At 38.5% G+C, this 22,228-nt stretch overlaps 1 protein-coding gene and 1 non-coding gene across 2 annotated transcripts in view; one reads left to right on the top strand and one right to left on the bottom strand.

Annotated features, from left to right (window-relative positions):
* Prkdc (protein kinase, DNA-activated, catalytic subunit) overlaps positions 1-22,228 on the bottom strand; it is a 197,315-nt gene that overhangs the window by 56,018 nt on the left and 119,069 nt on the right. The window contains exons 58-66 of the mRNA XM_055599098.1: positions 17,508-17,697; positions 15,871-16,083; positions 11,743-11,855; positions 10,574-10,705; positions 8,344-8,523; positions 5,057-5,262; positions 2,492-2,630; positions 1,395-1,583; positions 557-781 (exon numbers count right to left, since the gene is read on the bottom strand). Of these exons, the coding sequence (XP_055455073.1) occupies positions 557-781; positions 1,395-1,583; positions 2,492-2,630; positions 5,057-5,262; positions 8,344-8,523; positions 10,574-10,705; positions 11,743-11,855; positions 15,871-16,083; positions 17,508-17,697 (1,587 nt within the window). The remainder of the gene's footprint in view (positions 1-556; positions 782-1,394; positions 1,584-2,491; positions 2,631-5,056; positions 5,263-8,343; positions 8,524-10,573; positions 10,706-11,742; positions 11,856-15,870; positions 16,084-17,507; positions 17,698-22,228) is intronic.
* On the top strand, positions 18,526-18,632 carry LOC129670616 (U6 spliceosomal RNA). The gene has a single exon (XR_008719231.1). It is a non-coding gene; the product is annotated as a U6 spliceosomal RNA (small nuclear RNA).

Genomic DNA, 22,228 nt, shown 5'->3' with positions numbered 1-22,228 from the left:
ATTGGATCAGTCTATGCATTTATTCATAAATCAATTAAACTTTTATACAACTATTTCAGAGAAAATTCTACAGTGCACTGTATGAGAAAGATTAAACTAAAGATACAACAAATACTAGAACATTTACAACAGTGGGGGAAAAGATTGAGATAAAAGATAAGTGAAGAACACTATTAGAAGAATCCAAAGAAAGAACAGGTACTATATGAGAGTACACAGAAGGTTTTACTTAGTCGTGTCTGTGTGTGTGTGTGAGAGAGAGAGAGAGAGAGAGAGAGAGACAGTGACAGACAGACAGGCAGACACAGACAGAGATGGAGAAATTACTGACACTTAAAACTATGATAAAGGGCTGGAGAGATGGCTCAGAGGTTAAGAGCACTGGCTGTTCTTCCAAAGGTCCTGAGTTCAATACCAGCAACCACATGGTGGCTCACAACCATCTGTAATGAGATCTGATGCAGGCTGAATATTTATAAATAAGAAATAAATAAATAAATCATTAAAAAAAACTATGATAAAAACAGTATCTATCATATAGATCTATCTGCATTACCTGCATAAAAATCTGAATGCCATTTTTAATGTAGTATGTGGCTCTGTCAATATCATCTTGCAGGATGTAAAGGAGACTCAGCTCCTGACTATACTGAAGCTCCAAGACTGTCTGCTGCAGCTCCTTACGCATGGCTTCATCCACAAATGTTAGCAGAGACTGGTTGCCTTCTCCTTGAAGCAGGAGCTTCAGTTTACTGCGGATCACATATGGTAGATACGTCTCCTGTAGAACAGCAACAATCCACTATTGACTTAGAAAGCCAATCTGAGTGAATGCAATTCTTCTCTACCTGAAATATTCTTTGGAGTAATTTTATAGTTTAAGATTGAGAACCAAAATAATGATGTTTGATGTTCTAACATAAAACTACAATTTAAAAACAAGTTCATCTAACATGGTGTATTTTCTGATCACAAAATATGTAGGTACTTTGTTTAGAAGAAAGTGATCTATTTTAAGTTGGGAGACACTGTACACTGCACAAAAATAGAGGAAATACAGGAATTACAGCGTGGGTGTAGAAGGGAGCTATAATTGCTTCCTTGGGTGGCCATAATGCAGACTGCCTTCTCAGCAGCACAAGTTACAATAGCAAACATTCTTCCATGTGGTCACACCACAGAGGTAATTATCTACTGTAAAACACATCCCATTTATTTTGAAATGGCTAGCTAAGTATGATGACATTTAACATTTTGAATATCAAAATGCTTTTAAACTATCATCTTAATCTTGGAAATTTTTAAAGTAGTTTTTTTTTTTAAAAAAAAAAAACTGGGAAACACATGACCATCTAAAACATTTACTTCAGACACTGAAGGATAATTCAACACACCTGGTAAAATGGTTCACTCCACATTTTACTTAGGTCTAGAGGGTTTTCACTGCCTATTCTGGCTATAGAACAGTACTCAAGTACTTTCCACTCAGAGAGGTTGTTGTAACAGTCAAGGGATGCCAGCTCCCAAAACTCCTTCTCAGCTTTTGTGGGTTCACCATCAACCCACTCCTGTTTATTTAAAGCCTGACAGGAAAAAAAAAGTTAGGGTTATATTATGGAGTTGAAAGGAACATAGACACAAATACATTCTTTTACAGGGGGGGTACTACAGCATATATATTAAAGACAATCATTTCAGATTATGGCGAAGTGAGAGAAATGGGACAACCGCCCCCCCCCCAAAAAAAAGGCACCTTATAATAATAAATGAGGCCAGGCACGGTGGCACACATCTTTAATTCTAGCACTCAGGAGACAGAGGCAAGCAGATATCTGTGAGTTCCAGGATAGCCAGAACTACAAAGGTAGACCTTTATAGTTGCTCCAAAACCAAACCAAACAAAAAAAGACTTTAATGAGAAGAAGGTCACCTCACTGAGAAACTTACCAGGAAAGCCAATTAAGTGGTGCATAATTTGTTTTAATAAGATGGTGTGTTATTTATTACTTAACGAGTTCTTAGACTGAAAATATAAAGTTAAAGACATTTGCAGACTGTTGTGGGCTTCAAAGCTAAGATAGCTCACTCAATAGTCTCAGGCTGTAGATCCTAAAGTTTGACACCTACTATTTTTGCCAACTTGAAATGAAATAAAACATACAAGACTAACTTACAGTCATAATCACAAAGTAAATTTACTTTTATCATACATTTTTCCTAAATGAAAAAAAACAAACTCAAATAGAAATTGTAAAAATCACATCAGTTATAGAAATAATACTGTATATATTATGTACTTGGTATTTTATGAAATGCTCTGTTTCAATGTTGCCTTAAAAAGAGTAAGATATAGTAACAATTATGCCACAAATGGTTATTATAAAAGCATATTTATTCATTAATTTTAAACATTAAAGCTAACAGTTTTATTTTATATGTACAGAGCCAAGGTGTTTAAGCAACTGATACATTTGCCAGCAATTGACTTTACCTCATCATACAGCTTAGCAGCTTGAGAGTAATTACTTCTGGCTTCTGCTAATAGTGCATTATGAGTGTCCTGCTTTGTTCCTAACTCAGTGCTAAAAATGCTACGGAGGACATCATATTCCCCAATTGATCGGTAAAGTCTAAAGAAGAAAAGTGCAGATCAGCAAATATCACATTTAAAAGTATTTACACAATTTCCATTAATGTTGAATAAAGACACCACTCATTTACAAAGGATGACAAACAAACAGTAATTTACTGGAAGTATAAAATTAAACAGCTCTGAAGTTTTACTCCTTTAATTACCTCAAAGCCCAAGTTGCTCTGTGCATTTGAAATAAAACATCTCGAAAGCTGAGTAGTAAATGGTCACTAATTTAAGACCAGTCTACACTATAAGACCCGATCTAAAAAACAAATGTGAACATACAAAAAGCTCAAAATGTATAAGGTTTCATTAAATAAGTTCTGCAAGTGGTCCATCTGGTGTTACTGTCTATCCCCAAGGAAAAACAAGAGATAACAATGCCCACACTATTGACATTTTAGTCTATGTTCCAATTCTCACCCTGCTGATGTTTAGTCTATATTCTAGGGGCTATATTTTAGACACAAAAAATTCCCTCGTAGCCTAATATTTGTTAGGGCACCTTCTCATCTTCTAATCTTAATAAAAATCTGGTTTGCCCAGCATAGTGATACATCAGAATGGTGAGGCGGGTGATAATAAGTTCTAGGTAAGCCTGGCTACACAGTAAACTTTGTTAAAGAAAAATAGCTTGGCTTTGTCAAACAAGATTCTATCACTATCTCGGGTTGGTGTTTTTAAAGTTTATTCCCTTCTCCCTGCAGGTTTCTTTTCAAACCCTAACCAAGTGCCACCTTTTCCAGACTGTAGTTTTCAGAGCAGCCACAAGAGAACTACTTCCTCCTGCTTTCTGATATACTTCCTAGATATTGAATCTCTTCTCAACCAAACAAGCTTTGCTTGGGAAAGTTGGTATATACCTGTAATCTGGAGGGCTGGGTATGAGGGTAGATGGCTGTTGAGGTTGCAAGTCTAAGGCTGGCTTAAGGTCAGTCTGAATAATTGATCAAGACAGGTGTGGAGGGGAGAGGGGGACTTGCTCAGGTTTAATTCAGTGGGAAAGTGTTTGCTTAGCTTTCATAAGGCCTTAGATTTTTACCAAGTACCAAGGAAAGGGAGGAAGGTCTATGAGTAGCAAGTTGTGCAGAACCCCTATGATCATGAACTCACTAAATCCAAACTCGGTAAAATTGAACAGACATGGTTCTGTTACAGCCTAGATTGTAGAAGTTAAAGGTCAGTGGCAGGGATGGGTATGTTGAACAGCAATAGTTCATAGCCAGAAGTTGAGGACAGAAAGAAATATTATGCACAAGTACAAAAAGAAATCCCCATCTATACCCTCCTCTGATACCTGGATGTGTATTGGAACTTGATAAAAATGACAAGCATAATACAGCTAGAAAAGGTTAAATTATTTTAAAAAGTTTGAAATCACTGTGTCAAGTGTAAGCCTGTAAATTATATATTATCTATTTATCCATCTACATCCATCCTCTCTCTCTCTCTCTCTACTGACCTACGTACCTACTACCTACTTATCTTTACTGGGAATAGAAGTGGTAGTCACAGGGCAGGGTAAGGACTGGATAAGCATTTACCTCCAGGCAGAACATTTACCTGGTATGGTTCAGTTCCTGGCTTCCACTTCTAAATAGGATGTAGCCGCAACTGGTCTTAAACTCATAGAGATCATCCTGCCTCAGTTTTCCACATGGTAGTTTCATATGTGTACTTCATGATGCCCATTTCTATCTGTGTGTTCTTATTCCCTGAAACACTGACACATGGTGTTACCTATTGTTCACTCACACATCTGAAGCTGTGAGATAAAAAGGCTCCAGCTAGGAAGCATTTTCTGGATTGTTCTGACCCTCTATCTTTCCCTTCTTAGCACTCTTTTTGTCTTCCTACTTGGTGTTCTGGTTAATTATGTTTACAAGGATATACATTTCGTATAGGACTCTTTAGAGATTCATACATGCCAATGAAGTGCTGAGAGCTACATCCTTAAGACCCTTAGATTTTAAAGTATGTGACTAATGTCTGTTACACTCCTTCTTCTGTGTCTGGCATAGTGTTTTACAGAGTCACAGTTCACATTAAAACACTGACTGATGATAATGGTGAAAGGTAAGGAAACTATTTTTATTTTTACTATCTTTTCACTTAGAGACCAGAGATCTAAAAGTTGACCAACTGTTTTGAAATTTTTATTTTAGTGTGTGTGTGTGTGTGTGTCTGTCTGTGTGTCTGCCTGTTGGCTAGAAAGAGTATTGGCAGAGTTATGGGTGGTTGTAAACTGTCTAGGATGGGTAGTAGAAACCCAAAATTGAATTCTCTCTGAGAACAAGTTTTTCTCTAAGCCAGCTCTCAGCCTCCTTGATAGCTCATTTTTCATAAAAACAAACCCAAGTTTTTTCTGCGATGCTTTGGTTGATTTACTGTTCTCCCAAGAATGGTCCATCCCAAGCTTACTTAGCAAGTTCCATCCACCGGAGAACATCAGGAGGCAAACAAGTCTGGCCCCGGACTCGTTTGGTAGGTGGTTCTTCAGGCACCAGGTGAAGAAGAGCCTCTTCCAGAAGACGAATACCTCCAGGCTGCTGCAGACTGGCCAGGCAACCCACTCGAATGGTAGCTGGGTCAAGCCTCAGAAAGTCTTTGTGTTGGCAACTGATTTCCTATAAAGCCACATAAAGCTGTTTAGCCTATAGGATTTAGATGATAGCATCACGAGTGATTGCTTCACTTTATTAGACATAAGAGAAACAACTTTGACCTAAGTAGTAGCAGCAGACAGTGATATCACAAAAGTGTCTCTGTGTAATTTAATTAGCAAAATTCTTATCTACATCCAATATCTGTAAAGGGAAAAACAAAACAAAACAACAACAAAAAAACTTTACTGTTACATTTCCAATCCAAGCATTAATTTACATCAAAAGAAACACTGACAGAATGTTAAAATTAAAAATACAGAGTTTTCCACCATACACATCCTCTCCATATACTTAAACAACTGAAATTTATAAGAATATTTATGTATTTACCTTTAGCTGTTAAGAAAATCAGCTAAAAAACAGATTTTACATTTATTTACCAAAATTGGGTATACTGACCTGCTTATTAGATTTTGCAAACATCTTTCCTAATAAGAGGCTAACTTACTTAATGATATTTTAAAAGATGATTTCATGAATTATTATAATGGCCTATAAACATCAAAATAATAAAAAATCATCTCAACTCATTATACTGTGAAAGCATTCCAAATAGATATTCATGTAGACTTGTGTAGCACCCTAAAAACTTGGGTCTCAAGCTCCCTTAACACTATAATACACTATAGCACTGTCCATGTGGCTGCCAAGACTTAAGACCAAAACAAAAGACTATAAATTCTCCAAAGCAATCAAATAAAAAATGTCTGTCATTCTTAGAAAGGGATATTAGTATAAGAAAGAAAACCAAAGCAAAATAATATTTCAAGCAATAAATTTCTATGATTAAGGCACAGGTAACATTTATGTTTCATAAACAGTGGTTTAATTGAATTTAATCATGCCTGGTATTGGAAACTTCCCATGTTAGTGAGGTCATATCTATTAAAAAAAACAAAACAAACAAAAAAAAAAAAACAAAAAAAACTACTACCGTGATTTGCTAGTCCACTGTAATTCCTTACTATATAGTGAGTCTTATCCTTATAGTCACAGGTAAGTACAGCTACCACCCCTCATGAATGAAGCTTCTCTTTACAGAAAACCATAGCTGGACACAATTCAGAGGCCAATGGAAAGTGGGGAGCCCAGGAGCAATGGATACATATATTTATCATAAGTCCTGCATGGTTCAGGGAACATTCCCTAAGAAGGGACATTAAAATTATAGAGCCATATTATCACAAAGTCTGATGTGAAACAGTCATAAACATGACCAGAACAATGGCAATGTCAACAGACATAGCAATGTGGAAAGGGGCAATTTCACGAGGTCCTACCCCTAGTCAAAGAACTATAGGTAACTAAGGACTACTGGGAAAGGGAGTAGCTAGGGAGTTAGCCTCTCCCAGAGGTAAGTTCCCTTATTAGTTACCTGATACAAAGTGGTCAGCCCCCAAAAAACATACATACATACAAACAATAAAAACGGACTCAGTAGATTGCACTGATACATTTATGTATACAGATATACATACTAGATACGTAATTTGACAATAATAATCAAAGAAAAAGAGGCTTTCAATTTTAGATTTGGGGGAGGGGAATAGGATGGGCTGTAAGGAAAAAAAGGGGAAAATTGATCTAATTCCATTTTAATTAAAAATATAACCAAAACAACAAAAATGGATAAAATGCACGATTTTAAAAACATTCATTCCTATTTTATTGTGTGTGTCTGTGTGAGTATATGTCATGTGTGTTTGGGTAACCACAGAGGCCAGAAGTGGGTGTCCCAGAGCTGTAGTTACACATAGTTGTGAGACACCTAACTTGGACACTGGGAACTGAATTCAGATCCTCTGGAAGAACAGGAAGCACTATTAACTGCTGAGTTAGTCCTCTATCTCTTAAAATCAATTTAAAGATTTAAAAAATTATATTTCTATTTACTGTGTACGTATGTATATACATAAATGAGCAAATGTGTAACATGCACATTCATGTGGAGGTTAGACAACTTGTAGGAGTCAATTCTCTCCTCCATCGTGGGGGTCCTGGGGATAACACTCAAATGGTCAGGGTTGGTGGTAAGTGCCTTTGCTCACTGGGCTTTCATGCTGGCTCTGAAGACATCTGTTAAATATGACATAATTTGGCAGGTGTGCTTAAGCAGCAACTTAAAGTGCACTTATGCGGAGTTCTCTGCTGCAGCTGAGTCTCCTCGGAGTAAACTTCTCTGACCCATGACTAGGTCTCTGAAATGACAGCCATACCTCAGCCAATCAAGAGACCACTTACCCAGCCTGATGGTTTACTGCCCTATATAATTTTAATAGTTCTGTATCACTCAAGCACTATAGTACATCACCACTGTATTCTTTGTTTTATGTTTGTCAGTGACACTTGTGAAGAATGAAAGTTTGGGTGGCATGAATTCTGTCTCTTCATGGCTGTGGCCCCATCACTTAGAACAAAGCTAGGCATATGCTCAATCAACACCACCATGCATGAGAGAATTTGCTGAAATACTACTGAAAGGAAAACAACTAAAGAACACAGGGGGTTAGGGCTTCAGGATATGGCTTAGTTGTTAAATTCTGTGCCATGCAAACACAAAGACCTGAGTTCAGATGACTAGGACCAGTGTGAAATGCTGAGTACACCTAGAATTCCAGCACTGGGAGGAAAAAAGAAGGATCAAAGGAGCTGTCTTGCCAGTGTGCTCCAGGTTCATTAAGGCATCTGTCTAGTACAGAAATACATGGAGGGAAACATTCATTCACACACACACACACACACACACACACACACACACACACACACACACAGTTTAATCAAATACTAAAGAAACTGGCTAATTACAAGACACAAATGTGATTTCAAATTATTTTCATGTACAAGGGTAGATTTGGGGAGCAAAAAGAACAAAAAACAAATAAATTTTATGTGCCCACTTAGAAGAGATAACCTAAATAATATATTTACTGTTAAACACCGTGTTTCTCAAGTTTTAACTTGGGAAACAAAGTGATGGCATTAGGCATGTGGTGTCAGAGCAGAGCAGCATGTGACCAAAAAGAAACGTGTGCAGACTTTTACCTGGATGCAAGAAACAAAGGGTGGAAAGAATAAGAACGTGGTATTAAGGAAACGGTTGAAGTCTTGGAGCAAATTTTCAGTGATAGTCGATTTTTCAGATGTTGTCTTAACTTTATTCATTTCTTTCAAAATCCCAGAAAACAAGCTGCTGAAGAGTTGTTTTGCAATTATTGGATCTTTCTGTTAAAAAAAACCAAAACCAAAACAAAACCCAAGAATGAGACCTAAAGGAAAAGTGCAGTAATTTACCAGCACTATTTCAGAGCTTTACTCTAAATACTATTAAAAAACACATTCACTATATACCTGACTTCAGTTTACAAAGCTTTACCAGCCTATTACACAACAGGAACTTAGTCAAACACCTCTGGCTTGTTGGATTACCCTAAGACAACGACACAGCTCACCGCCCTGGCGAAGCAAGGAAAAGTGTTTCATATTTTGGGGAAACTAATCAGAGTAAGCTGTCAAGTGCTCAGTGCCATGCTTGCAGAGACTATAACAGTGACTTAAACATAGGTCCACCTGGCCATAGAACTACTGCCCTTGATGCATGCATGTAACATCTGCACAGTGAACATTTAACAAACATTTCCTAGCTATCTATTCTTGGTTAGTGAAGGTATTCATACAAGAAAAAAGGGGAAAAGTACTCTATTTTATAAAGCAACATCAAAGTCACACAAATATCATATGTGCTTTAAGTAAAAAGTCTTGTTTAAACAGTTATGATATTACTATACAAAATTTGAGAAAATAATTACAAAGAAGAAAATAAGTGTTGTTCAAAATTGAAGCACACAGAAGTCATTGCTGGCATTTTACAAGCCCATACACTCTTTCATAGTAAATTCCAGGATAGCCATAACTATGCAGAGTGACAATCTCCCCCCCCCAAAATAATTAATTAATTAATTTTAATCAACACAATTAAAATAACAAAAAAAACCTCAACGGCAGGTAGCGCTGCCTGCTGGTCCTGTGACAGATACTATACATGCTCCCTTTTGCTGTTTCTTAGAAGCATGGCTCCTAATCAGAGAGAGAGAGAAAGAAAGAGGGGACTGATCAGTCTAGCTTTATCGGGCTTGCCCAAATCTAGACCATAGCAGTTAAAGCAGTTTCTGGCATTGAGCAGGTATTCCATAAATAAACAGTTGTTAATTAAGGTTCCAGATCTAGAAGTGGATAAGTAAAGTAGTGGAACATCTCTCCTCAAAGAACAGAAGTAATATATATATATATATATATGCAGCTTTGCTTCTTTAAAACAGTGTGCACAAGTTTTGCTTTCTAAGCACAAAAGGGATGAACTAAAGTTGACACAATGTCAAACCTATTATTTGCCAATAGCATTATACATAATAGTGCCCTCTGGTTTAAACAGGACACAACGGAGAACAGATCTCCAGTGTGAACCAGAGGCTGCACTCAGAGCACTAGGGAACTGAGAAATGGAGAACCCAGGAAGACAGGTGTCTCGTTCTTGCCCCATACTTAGAGGCACCTGTACTTTTGGCCATATATTCCAAGTATTGCTAACCTCCAGTCTTTATCTAATCATAAACTCAATGGCATAAAACTACTGGGAGAATCTGGCATAAGGATATGAAGGTACCTCATGGTAACAAAAGTCCTATGAAAAGCCATATGACTATGCACAGACAAAGTTCTACATGTGAATACATAGGAAATAAGGACACTGAGTGAGGTCTCTAGTTTCTTGCTGCATTTATATCAAGCTCTCAATATTTTAGTATAGTCACATAAGCTGTCTTCACTGGAGGAAATTTGGCAAGGTTGTACAATACAGTTAAAAAATATTGTCAATTCAGAATTATTTAGATCAAATAAAAAGCAAACAAAACAATGATCTAAATAGCTTTTTTACCACTCAAAATTTATGCTGATTTTTCCCCATTATTTCATTCTGACACTGGGTAAGAAATATAAATGTCAATTTGATTTTAAAGAGCTCCTTGTGGCTGAAAGCACATTTACCTAACAAGGGAACCCAGTGTTAGAGTCCACTCTAGTTAACTCTATGTTAGGTTCTCCTCATGTGACAAGAAATGGGAATGTGACAGTCCTTAAGTCTACCATTTAAAGAAACTAAGAGATCACCACCTCTGTATGAACTTTTTTTTTTTTTTTTTTCCTAGGAAGAGTAGATCCCTAATACACACATGGAGCTTCTAATGTGAACATAAAGTATGGCATCTGGGCAGACCTGGGCCACAGCCTGCAAGGGCGTGATCAGACTGCTGTGCTGGATCTGGATGTCAGGAAGGTCACCGTGACGATAACTTCTGTACAGAACAACCTGGGCATCCTGCTTCGCTTTTAACTCACTCTTGATATCCTACAATCAAGCAAAGAATGAAAACAGAGATTTCATGTAAGAAATCAAGTGTGCCAAGTGTGGTGGTGCATGCTTAGGAGATAAAAGAAAGGACAGGGGGTTGAAACTCATCTTGGACTACATAGTAAGTTTGAGGGTAGCCTGGGCTAACCTTGCTTCAAAATCAAAGAAACAAAAACCAGTCAACCAACCTGTCAAACAAACAAAAGAAAATCAAGCATGTATTCAAAATGTAACTGCCAGAAAACATCTTTAGTACAAAAGAGAATAATTTTATTCATACTATATTTGGTCAGTATGGGAAAAGGCTATATTGAAAATTTCAAATCTGAATAACCACAAAAATTATCAATCTGAGAGATAAGTTCCTTTCCAATACCACAACCAGTAAGCTTTAATTAAAGGTCCACAGTAGTTCCCACTCACTTACATGCATACTCCTGATTTACTGTAAGCCCCTTCCCTGTTGTGTTTTCAGCTTTTCCCTCATCAGTGGCTCCAATCTCAGTATTTTCTCTCCAGAGAGGCTTTCTATAGATGTGCTCATAGGACACTTCATAATCTCAACTTGTCTTTTTGTGTGTCATATACCAGACTTGGCTCAATGATTCAAACATCTCTTCATTACTAACATTTACTATAATGCTTGACACTGGACATCATACTTCAGACACATTTATACAATGAATGAAAATACAAACACGTGAACTTTTATAAGTTCATTAGTGTCTAATTACCAACATGTCATTCCTAATTACTGGCAGGCATCTTCACAGCTATGTGTCTGTTTCATAGACAAAAGACCGAACTATGATTTAAAATCCTGCCATATCTGACTTGTTTGTTCATAGAGAGGGTCTTAAACCTGCCATTCTGGCTCTTTTCTTAACAGGTATCATGAGCATTCTCTATATCCACTAATGTCCAAAGGGACATACGCGGTGCTCCAGTAATTTTATAGACTGGTCAAAACATATTTCCTTAATATATTGTCTGTGATACAAAAAAGGTACTGAATTTATGAAGAAGCTACAAACCTTCTCTAGTTTTTGTTCCACGAGGCCCCTTTTGGCATAGAGCATACTGAGTTTTTCTCGGTCCTTTAAAAATCGTCTACGTAATCTCAGAATTTCCGCCCGGCTGTGAGTGGCTGAGGAATGTGAAGAATATAAAGACTATAAAGCAAGTTTGGCTACTCATAGACAAACAACACATGCAGTTGACTTCCATTCTTTCCTAGGATCCCAAAAGTGAAAACGTGCTTATCTCTACTTTTAAATTGTAGTTAAGTGATTTGTTAAGGACACAAACCAATAAAGTACAGCAGGGAGGGCAGTGGAGCAATTCTGAAATCAAAAGAATTCAGGAGTTGTAACTGTCTCAGGAGACCTTAAATGGTGGATGAAGCATGGACCGAGTACGGTTATAGCCAAAGTCTCAGGGTCTGCTGCAACCAGCACCTCCAGGAGAGAAAGCAAGGACACAGCAGCGAGAATGGTGTGAAATGTGAAGTGGAAAAGCAAACAGTGCTGAGAGGACTCTGAAACCCACAGTTGTCTTTCTCCAGTCTCATCTAAAGAGTAATAACCAAGATAGAATAATTAGGTCCATAAAAGGTAAGACTGAATGAGGAGAGGGTCTCCATACCATGATCAGGAAAGAAGCTGGAAAGGAAAGGCCTATAAGAAACTTAAAATAAAATATTGGCTGGTTATTTCAATGAGTAAAGGGGCTTACCTGATGATCTGAGTTTAATGCCCTCAAACCTACATAACAGAGAGAATAGACTCCTGAATTTTTCTTCTGACATAGAGCAATGGCAGAGTGTAGGCTCTCCCTCTCTCTCAGACACACAAATACACACAGGCACTCATGTGTAAAAGTAGCAATCTTTTTCTAAATATTTACTCATCTATTATCTATCTATCTATCTATCTATCTATCTATCTATCTATCTATCTATCTATCTATCTATCTATCGTAGGTGAAGTGCTCTATTTGCATGTGCACCTGAATGCCAGAAGAGAGCATCAGATCCCAGGATAGATGGTTGTGTGCCATCATGTGGTTGCTGGGAATTGAACTCAGGATCTCTGGAAAAGCAGACAGTGCTCTTAACCACTGAGCCAGATCTCTAGCCCTATTCTTTTTTTTTTTTTATTAATTACACTTTATTCACTTTATTCCCGTCCCAATCCCTCCCTACCTCCACCCTTTGCATGCATGGCCCTCCCCAAGTCCACTGACAGGGGAGGACTTCTTTTCCTTCTTTCTGATCCTAGTCAATTAGGTCTCATCAGGAGTGGCTGCCTTGTCCTCTTCTGTGGCCTGGTAATGCTGCTTCCCCCTCAGGGGCAGGCCAATCAGTTCATGTCAGGGACAGTTCCTGTTCCTATTACAATGGAACCCACTTGGGTACTGAACTGCCATGGGCTACATCTGTGCAGGGGTCTTAGGTTATCTCCATGCATAGTCCTTGGTTGGAATAGCAGTCTCAGGACAGACCCCTGTGCTCAGATATTTTTGGTTCTGTTGCTCTCCTTGTGGAGTTCCTGTCCTCTCCAGATCTTACGGTTTCCCACTTCTTTCCTAAGATTCCCTGCACTCTGCCCAAAGGTTGCCCATAAGTTTTAGCATCTACATTGATAGTCTGCAGGGTAGAGCTTTTCAGAGGTCCTCTGTGTCAGGCTCCTGAGTTGTTCCCTCTTTTCTCCTTCTTCTGATGTCCAGCCTCTTTGCTCAACCTCATTAGCCATCAGGGAAATGCAAATCAAAACGACCTTGAGATTTTACCTTACACCCATCAGAATGGCCAAGATCAAAAACTCAAGAGACAACACATGCTGGAGAGGTTGTGGAGAAAGGGGAACCCTCCTCTACTGCTGGTGGGAATGTAAACTTGTACAACCACTCTGGAAAGCAATCTGGCACTTTCTCAGACAACTAGGAATACCGCTTCTTCAAGATCCAGCTATACCACTCCTAGGCATATATCCAAAAGATTCTCAAGTACACAATAAGGACGTTTGCTCAATCATGTTTGTAGCAGCCTTATTTGTAATAGCCAGAAGCTGGAAACAGCCCAGATGCCCGAAACAGCCCAGATGCCCCTCAGTGGAGGAATGGATGCACAAATTGTGGTATATCTACACAATGGAATATTACTCAGCAATAAAAAACAAGGAAATCATGAAATTTGCAGGTAAATGGTGGGATCTGAAAAGACCATCCTGAGTGAGCTATCCCAGAAGCAGAAAGATGCACATGGTATATACTCACTCATATAGACATATAATATAGGATAACCCTACTAAAATCTGTACACCTAAAGAAACTAATCAAGAGGGAGGACTCTTGCTAAAATGCTCAATTCCTATCCAGCCCTATTCTTAATGCTTTCTTTTGGTTTTTTTTCTCTCTCTTTTTTCCCCCCTGACACAGGGTTTCTCAAACATGAAGCCAGAAAATAATGTATAATGAATGATGCAGGAAACAGCAGTAGTATAAAACCAAGAGCTTAGGGCTGCAGAGACAGCTTAAGAATGTTTGCTGCTCCTCTAGAGGTCCTGAGTTCTGTTCCCAGCACTCATGATGAATGACTCTGTAACTGTAGCTCCAGGAGATACAACACCCACTTCTGGCTCAGACGGCACCTGCACAACATATAAAGACTGTCGATCACTGAGTAATCGATAACTGTTATTACCCTTAGAAACTGTCCTTAAGGCTTATGTTCAGCTTCATCCACCAAAAAGCCAACTGGCCCAGAACTTTAATCACTACAATCACCACAAATTAACTAGAATGCAGTGCCCAGTGCAGACCTGCCTCTAGTAATTTATCATAGATCACAGCAGGAAAGTGGCATGCACTTAAGGGTCTTAGATGAGCATGTGACAGTGTGACAGCAACAACTAGAAGGGCTTCATTTTAAGACAGAGTCCAACTTCACAGCAAAACCAATGTCTCTGTATTCTAGTAGATCAGTGGTCTAAAGGCAGAGGAAGAAGGTGGTAAAGGAAGGAAGATTCCTGAGAAATAGTGAAGTAAGGAGAAAAAAAAGCAGAGAAAGTTTCCTGGCACACCCTGAAAGTCCATCCTAATAGCATAAAGATGGATGCATCTCCTACTGACATGGAAATTTAGAGGACTGTGTATGAGCCATATATTTGAGACTGAAGTATAAAAACACGAGTTGGGAGTAGAGACTGGTGTTTTCTTTTTATGCTTCTGATTCTTTATAGGTAAGTTTGCTTCCAACTTTAGTTCTATACTTTTGAATACATGTTCATTTCTGCAGGGTACTTACTGTCTTGGGACTGTTTCCTCTGGCCATTCCTTCACTCGTGTAATGAGCTATTTTCTCTCCAGTACTTTCAGTGTTGAATCTGGAGGTCTAACAGACTTTCTGCCTGCTGTGTATCCCACTGGTTCTGAAATGAGGCTACCCCATTGCTACAGACCAAGTGACAGTGCTTCTGGTTTCTGCCTTTGCTTACCAGTTCCCCTCATGCTACTTCTTCCCATATAATCTTTCTGAGAGGACCTGAGTCCTCATGATTAATCTATTCCACTCATCACATGGAAGATTCTGTAAGTGTACTGGCTTCTTTCCTTCACAGCTCCCCATATTCCCCAGGGCATCAATCCAGCTGGACTACACAGGATCCTCAGCATGGATTATATCCTCCACAAACTTTGCTGAACTAGTTTTAAGTTTCTCCCACTAAACAAAAATATCACTTCACTTTCTGTCTTCATCCTTTCAGTAATTTCTCTTTCAGCACCCTAGACTTTCATGCTCTTCTCAAATATCCTTCCTTTATCTAGTTTTTCCAAATGCTTGTTCCAAACTCTGTCTGGATTTAAACTCTCACCCCTGATACTGGCTTACTAATTCTACTCCATTTACTGCCTTGCCTACTCCAAATGTCCAAAAAGTCACTAAACAAATGGATCCATCACACACTTCATGGTTCTCAAAGGACACCTAAAAATAGTATTTTCAACATGTTAGGGAGCCAAACAACAATTACTGAATTGAATTTTTATGAATTTCATTAAGGTTTTCAAGGAAATGTCGACAATCAGAAATACGCTCTCCCCATCTCAGCTTCTGCCTAAAAGGACAATGCATTTTAAACATACTTCAGTATTTTACTTACCACTTTTAACTTGGTTATCAACCTCATCACCAGGAAGGCCCAGCTTTTTCATCCCAAAGTCAGGTCCTACAGACTTCCATGATATTCTCTGTGACTTTTCACTCTTTTGATGGGCAAACAGCAAGGAGGAAGACAAGGATTCTGAAGGGACTGTGTGATCTGCCAATAGGTCAATGCTGCTCCCGGTTAGCCAATCGAATGAGCTCCTTTCAACTACAACACATAGGACCAGAGCAGTGAGGATGCTGCTATCATACAGCACAGTCTACTCAGTGTAGCAAAACATGCTGGGAAACACAGTACTAGTCCTCTGTAATTATCCAGGGATACTGGGCTGAGCCCAAGGGTGCTTGGTGTTTGACTTAAAGCAAATGAAGCACCTCAGCCTCCGGACCCTCTAGCAGCTGTAGTCATCAGAATAATAGCATTTTATGCTTACAGTGATCATCAAAGAATTTGCACTGTGATTATTCAAATTATTTCTACTTTCAGAAACAACAGAATATGAAACAAACTATATAAAAGAAACTGCTGAAGTGTTTACACAACAATTAAGGGGGCTAGAGAAGTAGCTTAGTGTTTAAGTGAACTCGCTGTCCCTACAGATGACCCTGGGTTCATTCCCAGCACTCAAATGGTAGTTTACAACCATCTCTAACTCCAATTACAGGGGATCTAGCCCTCAGCCAGCCTCTGCTGGCTCTAGGCATATGCATGCAGTATATGTATACATATAGGCAAAATACTCAAACACGTAGAAGAAAAAGAAATCTTAAAAAAATCAGATTAAGATATTTTAATCTGTAATTTATATTACGCATATCAAAACAAAGACTAATCTACTTAGAAAAGAACAGTTTAGTAAACTACTGACATCAGCAAATGAATCTAGTTTAATGCTACTCTGTTAAGACACTTTAAACATGACATATTAATAGCTCTATGTCAAACCAAAACAAGCATGCCTAGGTACCATCATATTATTATTTTTTAATTAATCCTTTTGTCCCACTTAAAAGAATGTGGAACAGGGCACAGTATTACACACCTGTAGTCCTAGCACTTGGGGAGACAGAGGCAGATAGATCTCTGTGAGTTCGAGGCCACCCTAACCTACAAAGACAGTCCAGGACAGCCAAGGCTTCAGAGAGAAAGCTTGGCTGGAAAAATAAAAACAAGAACAACAACAAAAAAAACAGAAAGAAAGAGAGAAAGAAAGGAAAGAGGGAGGGAGGGAGGGAGGGAGGGAAGGAAGGAAGGAAGGAAGGAAGGAAGGAAGGAAGGAAGGAAGGGTCGAAAGTAACATTTACCACTTCAACCATTTTAAAATGCATGATTCAATAGCATTAAGTCCATTCATATTGTCACTAATCACAATCCTTTCCTCTTAAAAAGTGAGACTCTGTAACTATTTAACTCTATCTCCAGCCCGTCTACCCATTCCCCTGACAGCTGCCACTTTCTCTGAAGATCTGAACACTCTGAAAACCTCTATCTTATCCTCCTTTGACTGACACATCTTCCTTATCACCTTTGTGACTTATGTTATCACTTTATTTCTCTTACTAAAAATCTATGTTCTTGTAACAGAAGTTGCTGTCAAAGGTCAGAGTGTCTGGTGTCTGGTCATGTGTTACCTGTAGTTTGTGTTGGGGTAAAATCATACTGCTGTGGGGTTGCCCGCACTTGCCCAGACTTCTGCCTTTGTTCTGAGAGGGACCCTTCCTGGGTTTGAGTATGGAGAGTACTTAGAGAGGCCTGGGTTTCAATAAACATTGGAGTGAGAACAGTACTTCGAAAACGCCAGTCAGGATCAATGGTATATTCCTACAAAAAGAAAAGTTTCAAAGAAAATGATGTTTCTTCTGTAGTAACATTGAAATATTTCCATGCTTTCCTAGAATGAATGAGGCTTTAAGTTAAATTCCTGGCACCACAAAAATAAACAACGAAAGACAAATGTACTGTTAGTATATATGTCCAAGAAGCAACTAAGGAGAAACCCTTCTTTATTTTTTTTACTTTTTTAATTCCTTTTGATGTGTGTGTGTGTGTGTGTGTGTATTATTATTATTATTATTTTTTTTTTTTTGAGACAAGGTTTCTCTGTATAGTCCTGGCTATCCTGTAATACATTCAGTAGTCCAGGCTGGTCTTAAATTCATAAGATCTGACTGCCTCAGTCTCCTAAGTGCTGGGATTAAAGGTGTGCACAACCATTGTGCAGTCCCTTCTTTCTTATTTGAAATGGGTAGCTTAGTCTGGCTTTGAACTCTATATGAGCAAGAATAACCTTCAACTTCTACCCTTACTGCCTCCAACTCCCAGATATATAGACCATCATGCTCAGTTTACATGCTGCTGTGAACTGAATCCTAGGCTTCCTTACATGCCAGACACTGCCAATTCAGCTACATTTACAGTCCTTGGAAGAATCTTTTCATCTACTTTTCTTTCTTTCTTTTTTTTTTTTAGACAGAGTCTCTATGTAGTCCTGTCTAATCTAGAACTCACTAGGTAGACCAGGCTGGCCTCGAACTCACAGAGATGCACTTCTCTCTCCCTCCCAAGTACTGGGACTAAAGGTGTACAAAACCGTGCCCAGCTAGAAGTACCTTTTTAAAACAAACACTTACTTTAAAAATGAAAAAAAGTGTGCTCGCTTCAGCACCATATATACTAAAATTGGAATGATACAGAGAAGATTGGCAGGACCCCTGCACAAGGATGACATGCAAATTCGTAAAGTGTTCCATATTTTTGTTACCAGGAGAGCAGTACCCACCCGCCACAGATTACCATTTGGGTACTGGGGCACAGAGACCCAACCTCTACCGACAGAAGCCTGGAATCCCTGAGATCAATCCCCAGATACTGCTCCAAGGGAAAACCAGTTATCCCTAACAAAACTGACTGAACCATGAGACACACAGGTTACAGCAGCAGATCACTAAATTTATAGCAAGAAACCCAGAAACAAGGCAGCTGTCTTCAGGACTTCTCCGGGTGAGAGGAGAGCCCTCTCGACTAACAAGGACCACAGTTACCACTCACGTCTCTATGCCTGAGGTGAGCAGCAGCAATTCCTGAAAAACACCGGCCATCCAGTGACTATACCCAAAAATCTCAGAAGGCTTCCTTCAAGAAAAACCATCTTCCTACCAAGGGGATTCTCTCTACCACAGGATTCCAGGAACCTCCAGAAACTAACTCCAAACACCTAAGATAGCCCAATGGGTAGAAGCCAGCGTAAAAGCTCAACCAACAAAAGACAAAGCAATATGGAACCCAGTTATCCAGGGACAAGTAGCCCTGGATACCCCAGCATAATTGAAATTCAAGAAGATGAACTAACAACTATGCTCATGAAGAGGATAACAGAGGAAACATATAAAATGCGTAAAGACCTAGAGGAAGATAAACTCAAACAAATTATGGTCATCCGTAAAGAAATAGAGGAAGATAAAAACAAACAGATCCTGGCCATCTGTAAAGAAATACAGGAAGTTACAGCCAATCAGTTTTGTGGCCTTTAGAGAAAAAATGCTTAAATCACTGAAAGAAATAAAAGAAACAGAGGATTGTTCAAACAAACAGCTGAAGGAATTAAAGGAAAATACAGTCAGACAGGTGAAGGAAATCAACAAAACGGCTCAAGCTCTGAAGATAGAATTGGAAAAATTAAAGAAAACACAAATAGAGGTAATTGTGGAGAGAAAGAACTTAGGGAAGAAAACAGGAACTACAGAGGTTAGCATAACCAACAGACTACAAGAGATGGAAGAAAGAATCTCAGGTGTAGAAGATACAATGGAAGAAATATATGTATCTGTCAAAGAAAATGTTAAATCTAAAAAATTGCTGACACAGACCGTCCAAGAAATTCAAGACAACATAAAAAGAAAAAACCTAAGAATAATAGGAAGAGAGGAAAAAGAAGATTCCCTGCTACAAGGCCCAGAAAGTATTTTCAACAAAATCATTTAAGAAAATTTCCCCAACTTAAAGGAAAAAAGAATACAAGAACACCCAATAAATTAGATCAGAAAACAAAATCCTCCCGCCACATAATAATCAAAACAATAAGTATACAGAAAAAAGAAAAAATACTAAAAGCTGCAAGGGAAAAAGGCCAAGTAACGTATAATGGCAAACCCATTAGAATCATACCTGACCTTTCAACAGAGACTATGAAAGCCAGAAGGGCATGGATGGATATCATGCAGACCCTAAGAGAACACAGATGTCAACCCACGCTACTATACCCAGCAAAAGTCTCAGTCCTCACAGAAGGAGAAAACAAGATATTCAATGACAAAAACAAATTTCAACAATTCCTACACACAAATCCAGCGTTAGAGAAGACACTAGAAGGGAAAATACAACCCAAGAAAACTAGCTACTTTCAAGAAAACACAGGAAATAATTAACATCACTACTGTAAGACAAAAAGCAACCAAGCATCCAACCTTATGACCACAGCCAACACAACATCACAATCAAAGGATCTAACAGCCACTGCTCATTAATCTCTCTCAAGATCAATGGACTCAATTCTCCAATAAAAAGACACAGACTAACAGAATGGATGCGTAAACAAAACCCAGCAATCTGTTGCATGCAAGAAATACACCTAAGTCACAAAGATAGATATTACTTGAGGGTAAAGGGTTGGAAGATGGGTTTCCAAGCAAATGGACCCAAGAAGCAAGCAGGAATAGCCATTCTAATATCTGATAAAATAGACTTTCAACCAAAATTAATAAAAAGAGATGGGAAAGGACACTTCATACTCATCAAGGGAAAATTCCACCAGGAAGGCATCACAATCCTGAACATCTATGCCCCAAATGCAAGGGTACCCACATTTGTGAAAGAAACATTGATAAAACTTAAACCATACATAGATCCCCACACATTAATACTGGGAGACTTCAACACCCCACTCTCAACAAAGGATAGGTTTCTCAACAAAACAGAAATTAAACAAAGAAACAGAGGTCATGTATCAAATGGACCTAACAGACATTTACGGAACCTTACACCCAAACACAAAAGAATTTACCTTCTTCTCAGCATCTCATGGAACCTTCTCCAAAACAGACCATATAGTTAATCACAAAGCAAGCCTCAACAGATACAAGGAGATTGAAATAATCCATTGTATCCTGTCTGATAACCATGGAATAAAGCTGGACCTCAACAACAACAGAAATAGCAAAAAGCCTACACACACGGAAACTGAACAACTTGCTACTAAATGACAGCTGGGTCAGGGAAGAAATAAAGAAGTTAAAGTCTTCCTAGAACTTAATGAAAATGAAGACACAACATACCCAAACTTGTGGGACACAATGAAAGCAGTGCTAAGAGGAAAGTTCATAGCACTAAGTGCCTTCAAGAAGAAATTCGAGACGGCTCATTCAAGAAACTTAATGGCTCACCTAAAAACCCTAGAAAAAGAAGAAACAGACACACCAAAGAGGACTAGATGGTTGGAAATAATCAAACTCAGGGGTGAAATCAATCAATTAGAAACAAATAAAACGATTCAAAGAATCAATGAAACCAAGAGCTGGTTCTTTGAAAAAATCAACAAGATAGACAAACCCTTAGACAAGCTAACGAAAAGGAAGAGAGACAGCATCCAAACCAACAAAATCAGAAATAAAAAGGGGACATAACTACAGACACTGAGGAAATCCAAACAATCATTACGACTTACTTCAAAAGTCTATAGGCCACAAAATTTGAAAATCTAAATGAAATGGACAATTCTCTTGATCGACTTGACTTACCAAAGCTGAATCAGGACCAGGTAAATCAATTAAATAGTCTAATATCCCCCAAGGAAATAGAAGCAGTCATCGAACATCTCCCATTCAAAAAAAGCCCAGGACCAGATGGCTTCAGCGCAGAATTCTACCAGACCTTCAAAGGAGAGCTACCTCAAGTTCTGTTCAAACTATTCCACAAAATAGAAACAGAAGGAACACTACCAAACTCATTCTATGAAGCCACAGTCACCTTGGTACCTAAACCTCACAAAGACCCAACAAAGAAAGAGAATTTCAGGCCAATCTCCCATATGAACATTGATGCAAGAATACTCAACAAAATACTTGGAAACCAAATACAAGAACACATCAAAGATATCATCCACTATGACCAAGTAGGCTTCATCTCAGGTATGCAGGAATGGTTCAATATATGGAAATCCATCAATGTGGTCCACCATATTAACAAACTAAAAGAAAAAAAAAAACACACGATAATCTCCCTAGATGCTGAAAAAAGCATTTGACAAAATCCAACATGCATTCATGTTTAAATTTTGGCGAGATCAAGGATACAAGGC

The sequence above is a fragment of the Psammomys obesus genome, unplaced genomic scaffold, assembly GCF_907164565.1.
Source record: "Psammomys obesus unplaced genomic scaffold, mPsaObe1.curated_primary_1811, whole genome shotgun sequence".
Taxonomy (NCBI): domain Eukaryota; kingdom Metazoa; phylum Chordata; class Mammalia; order Rodentia; family Muridae; genus Psammomys; species Psammomys obesus.
This window is presented reverse-complemented; position numbering and strand designations above follow the sequence as displayed.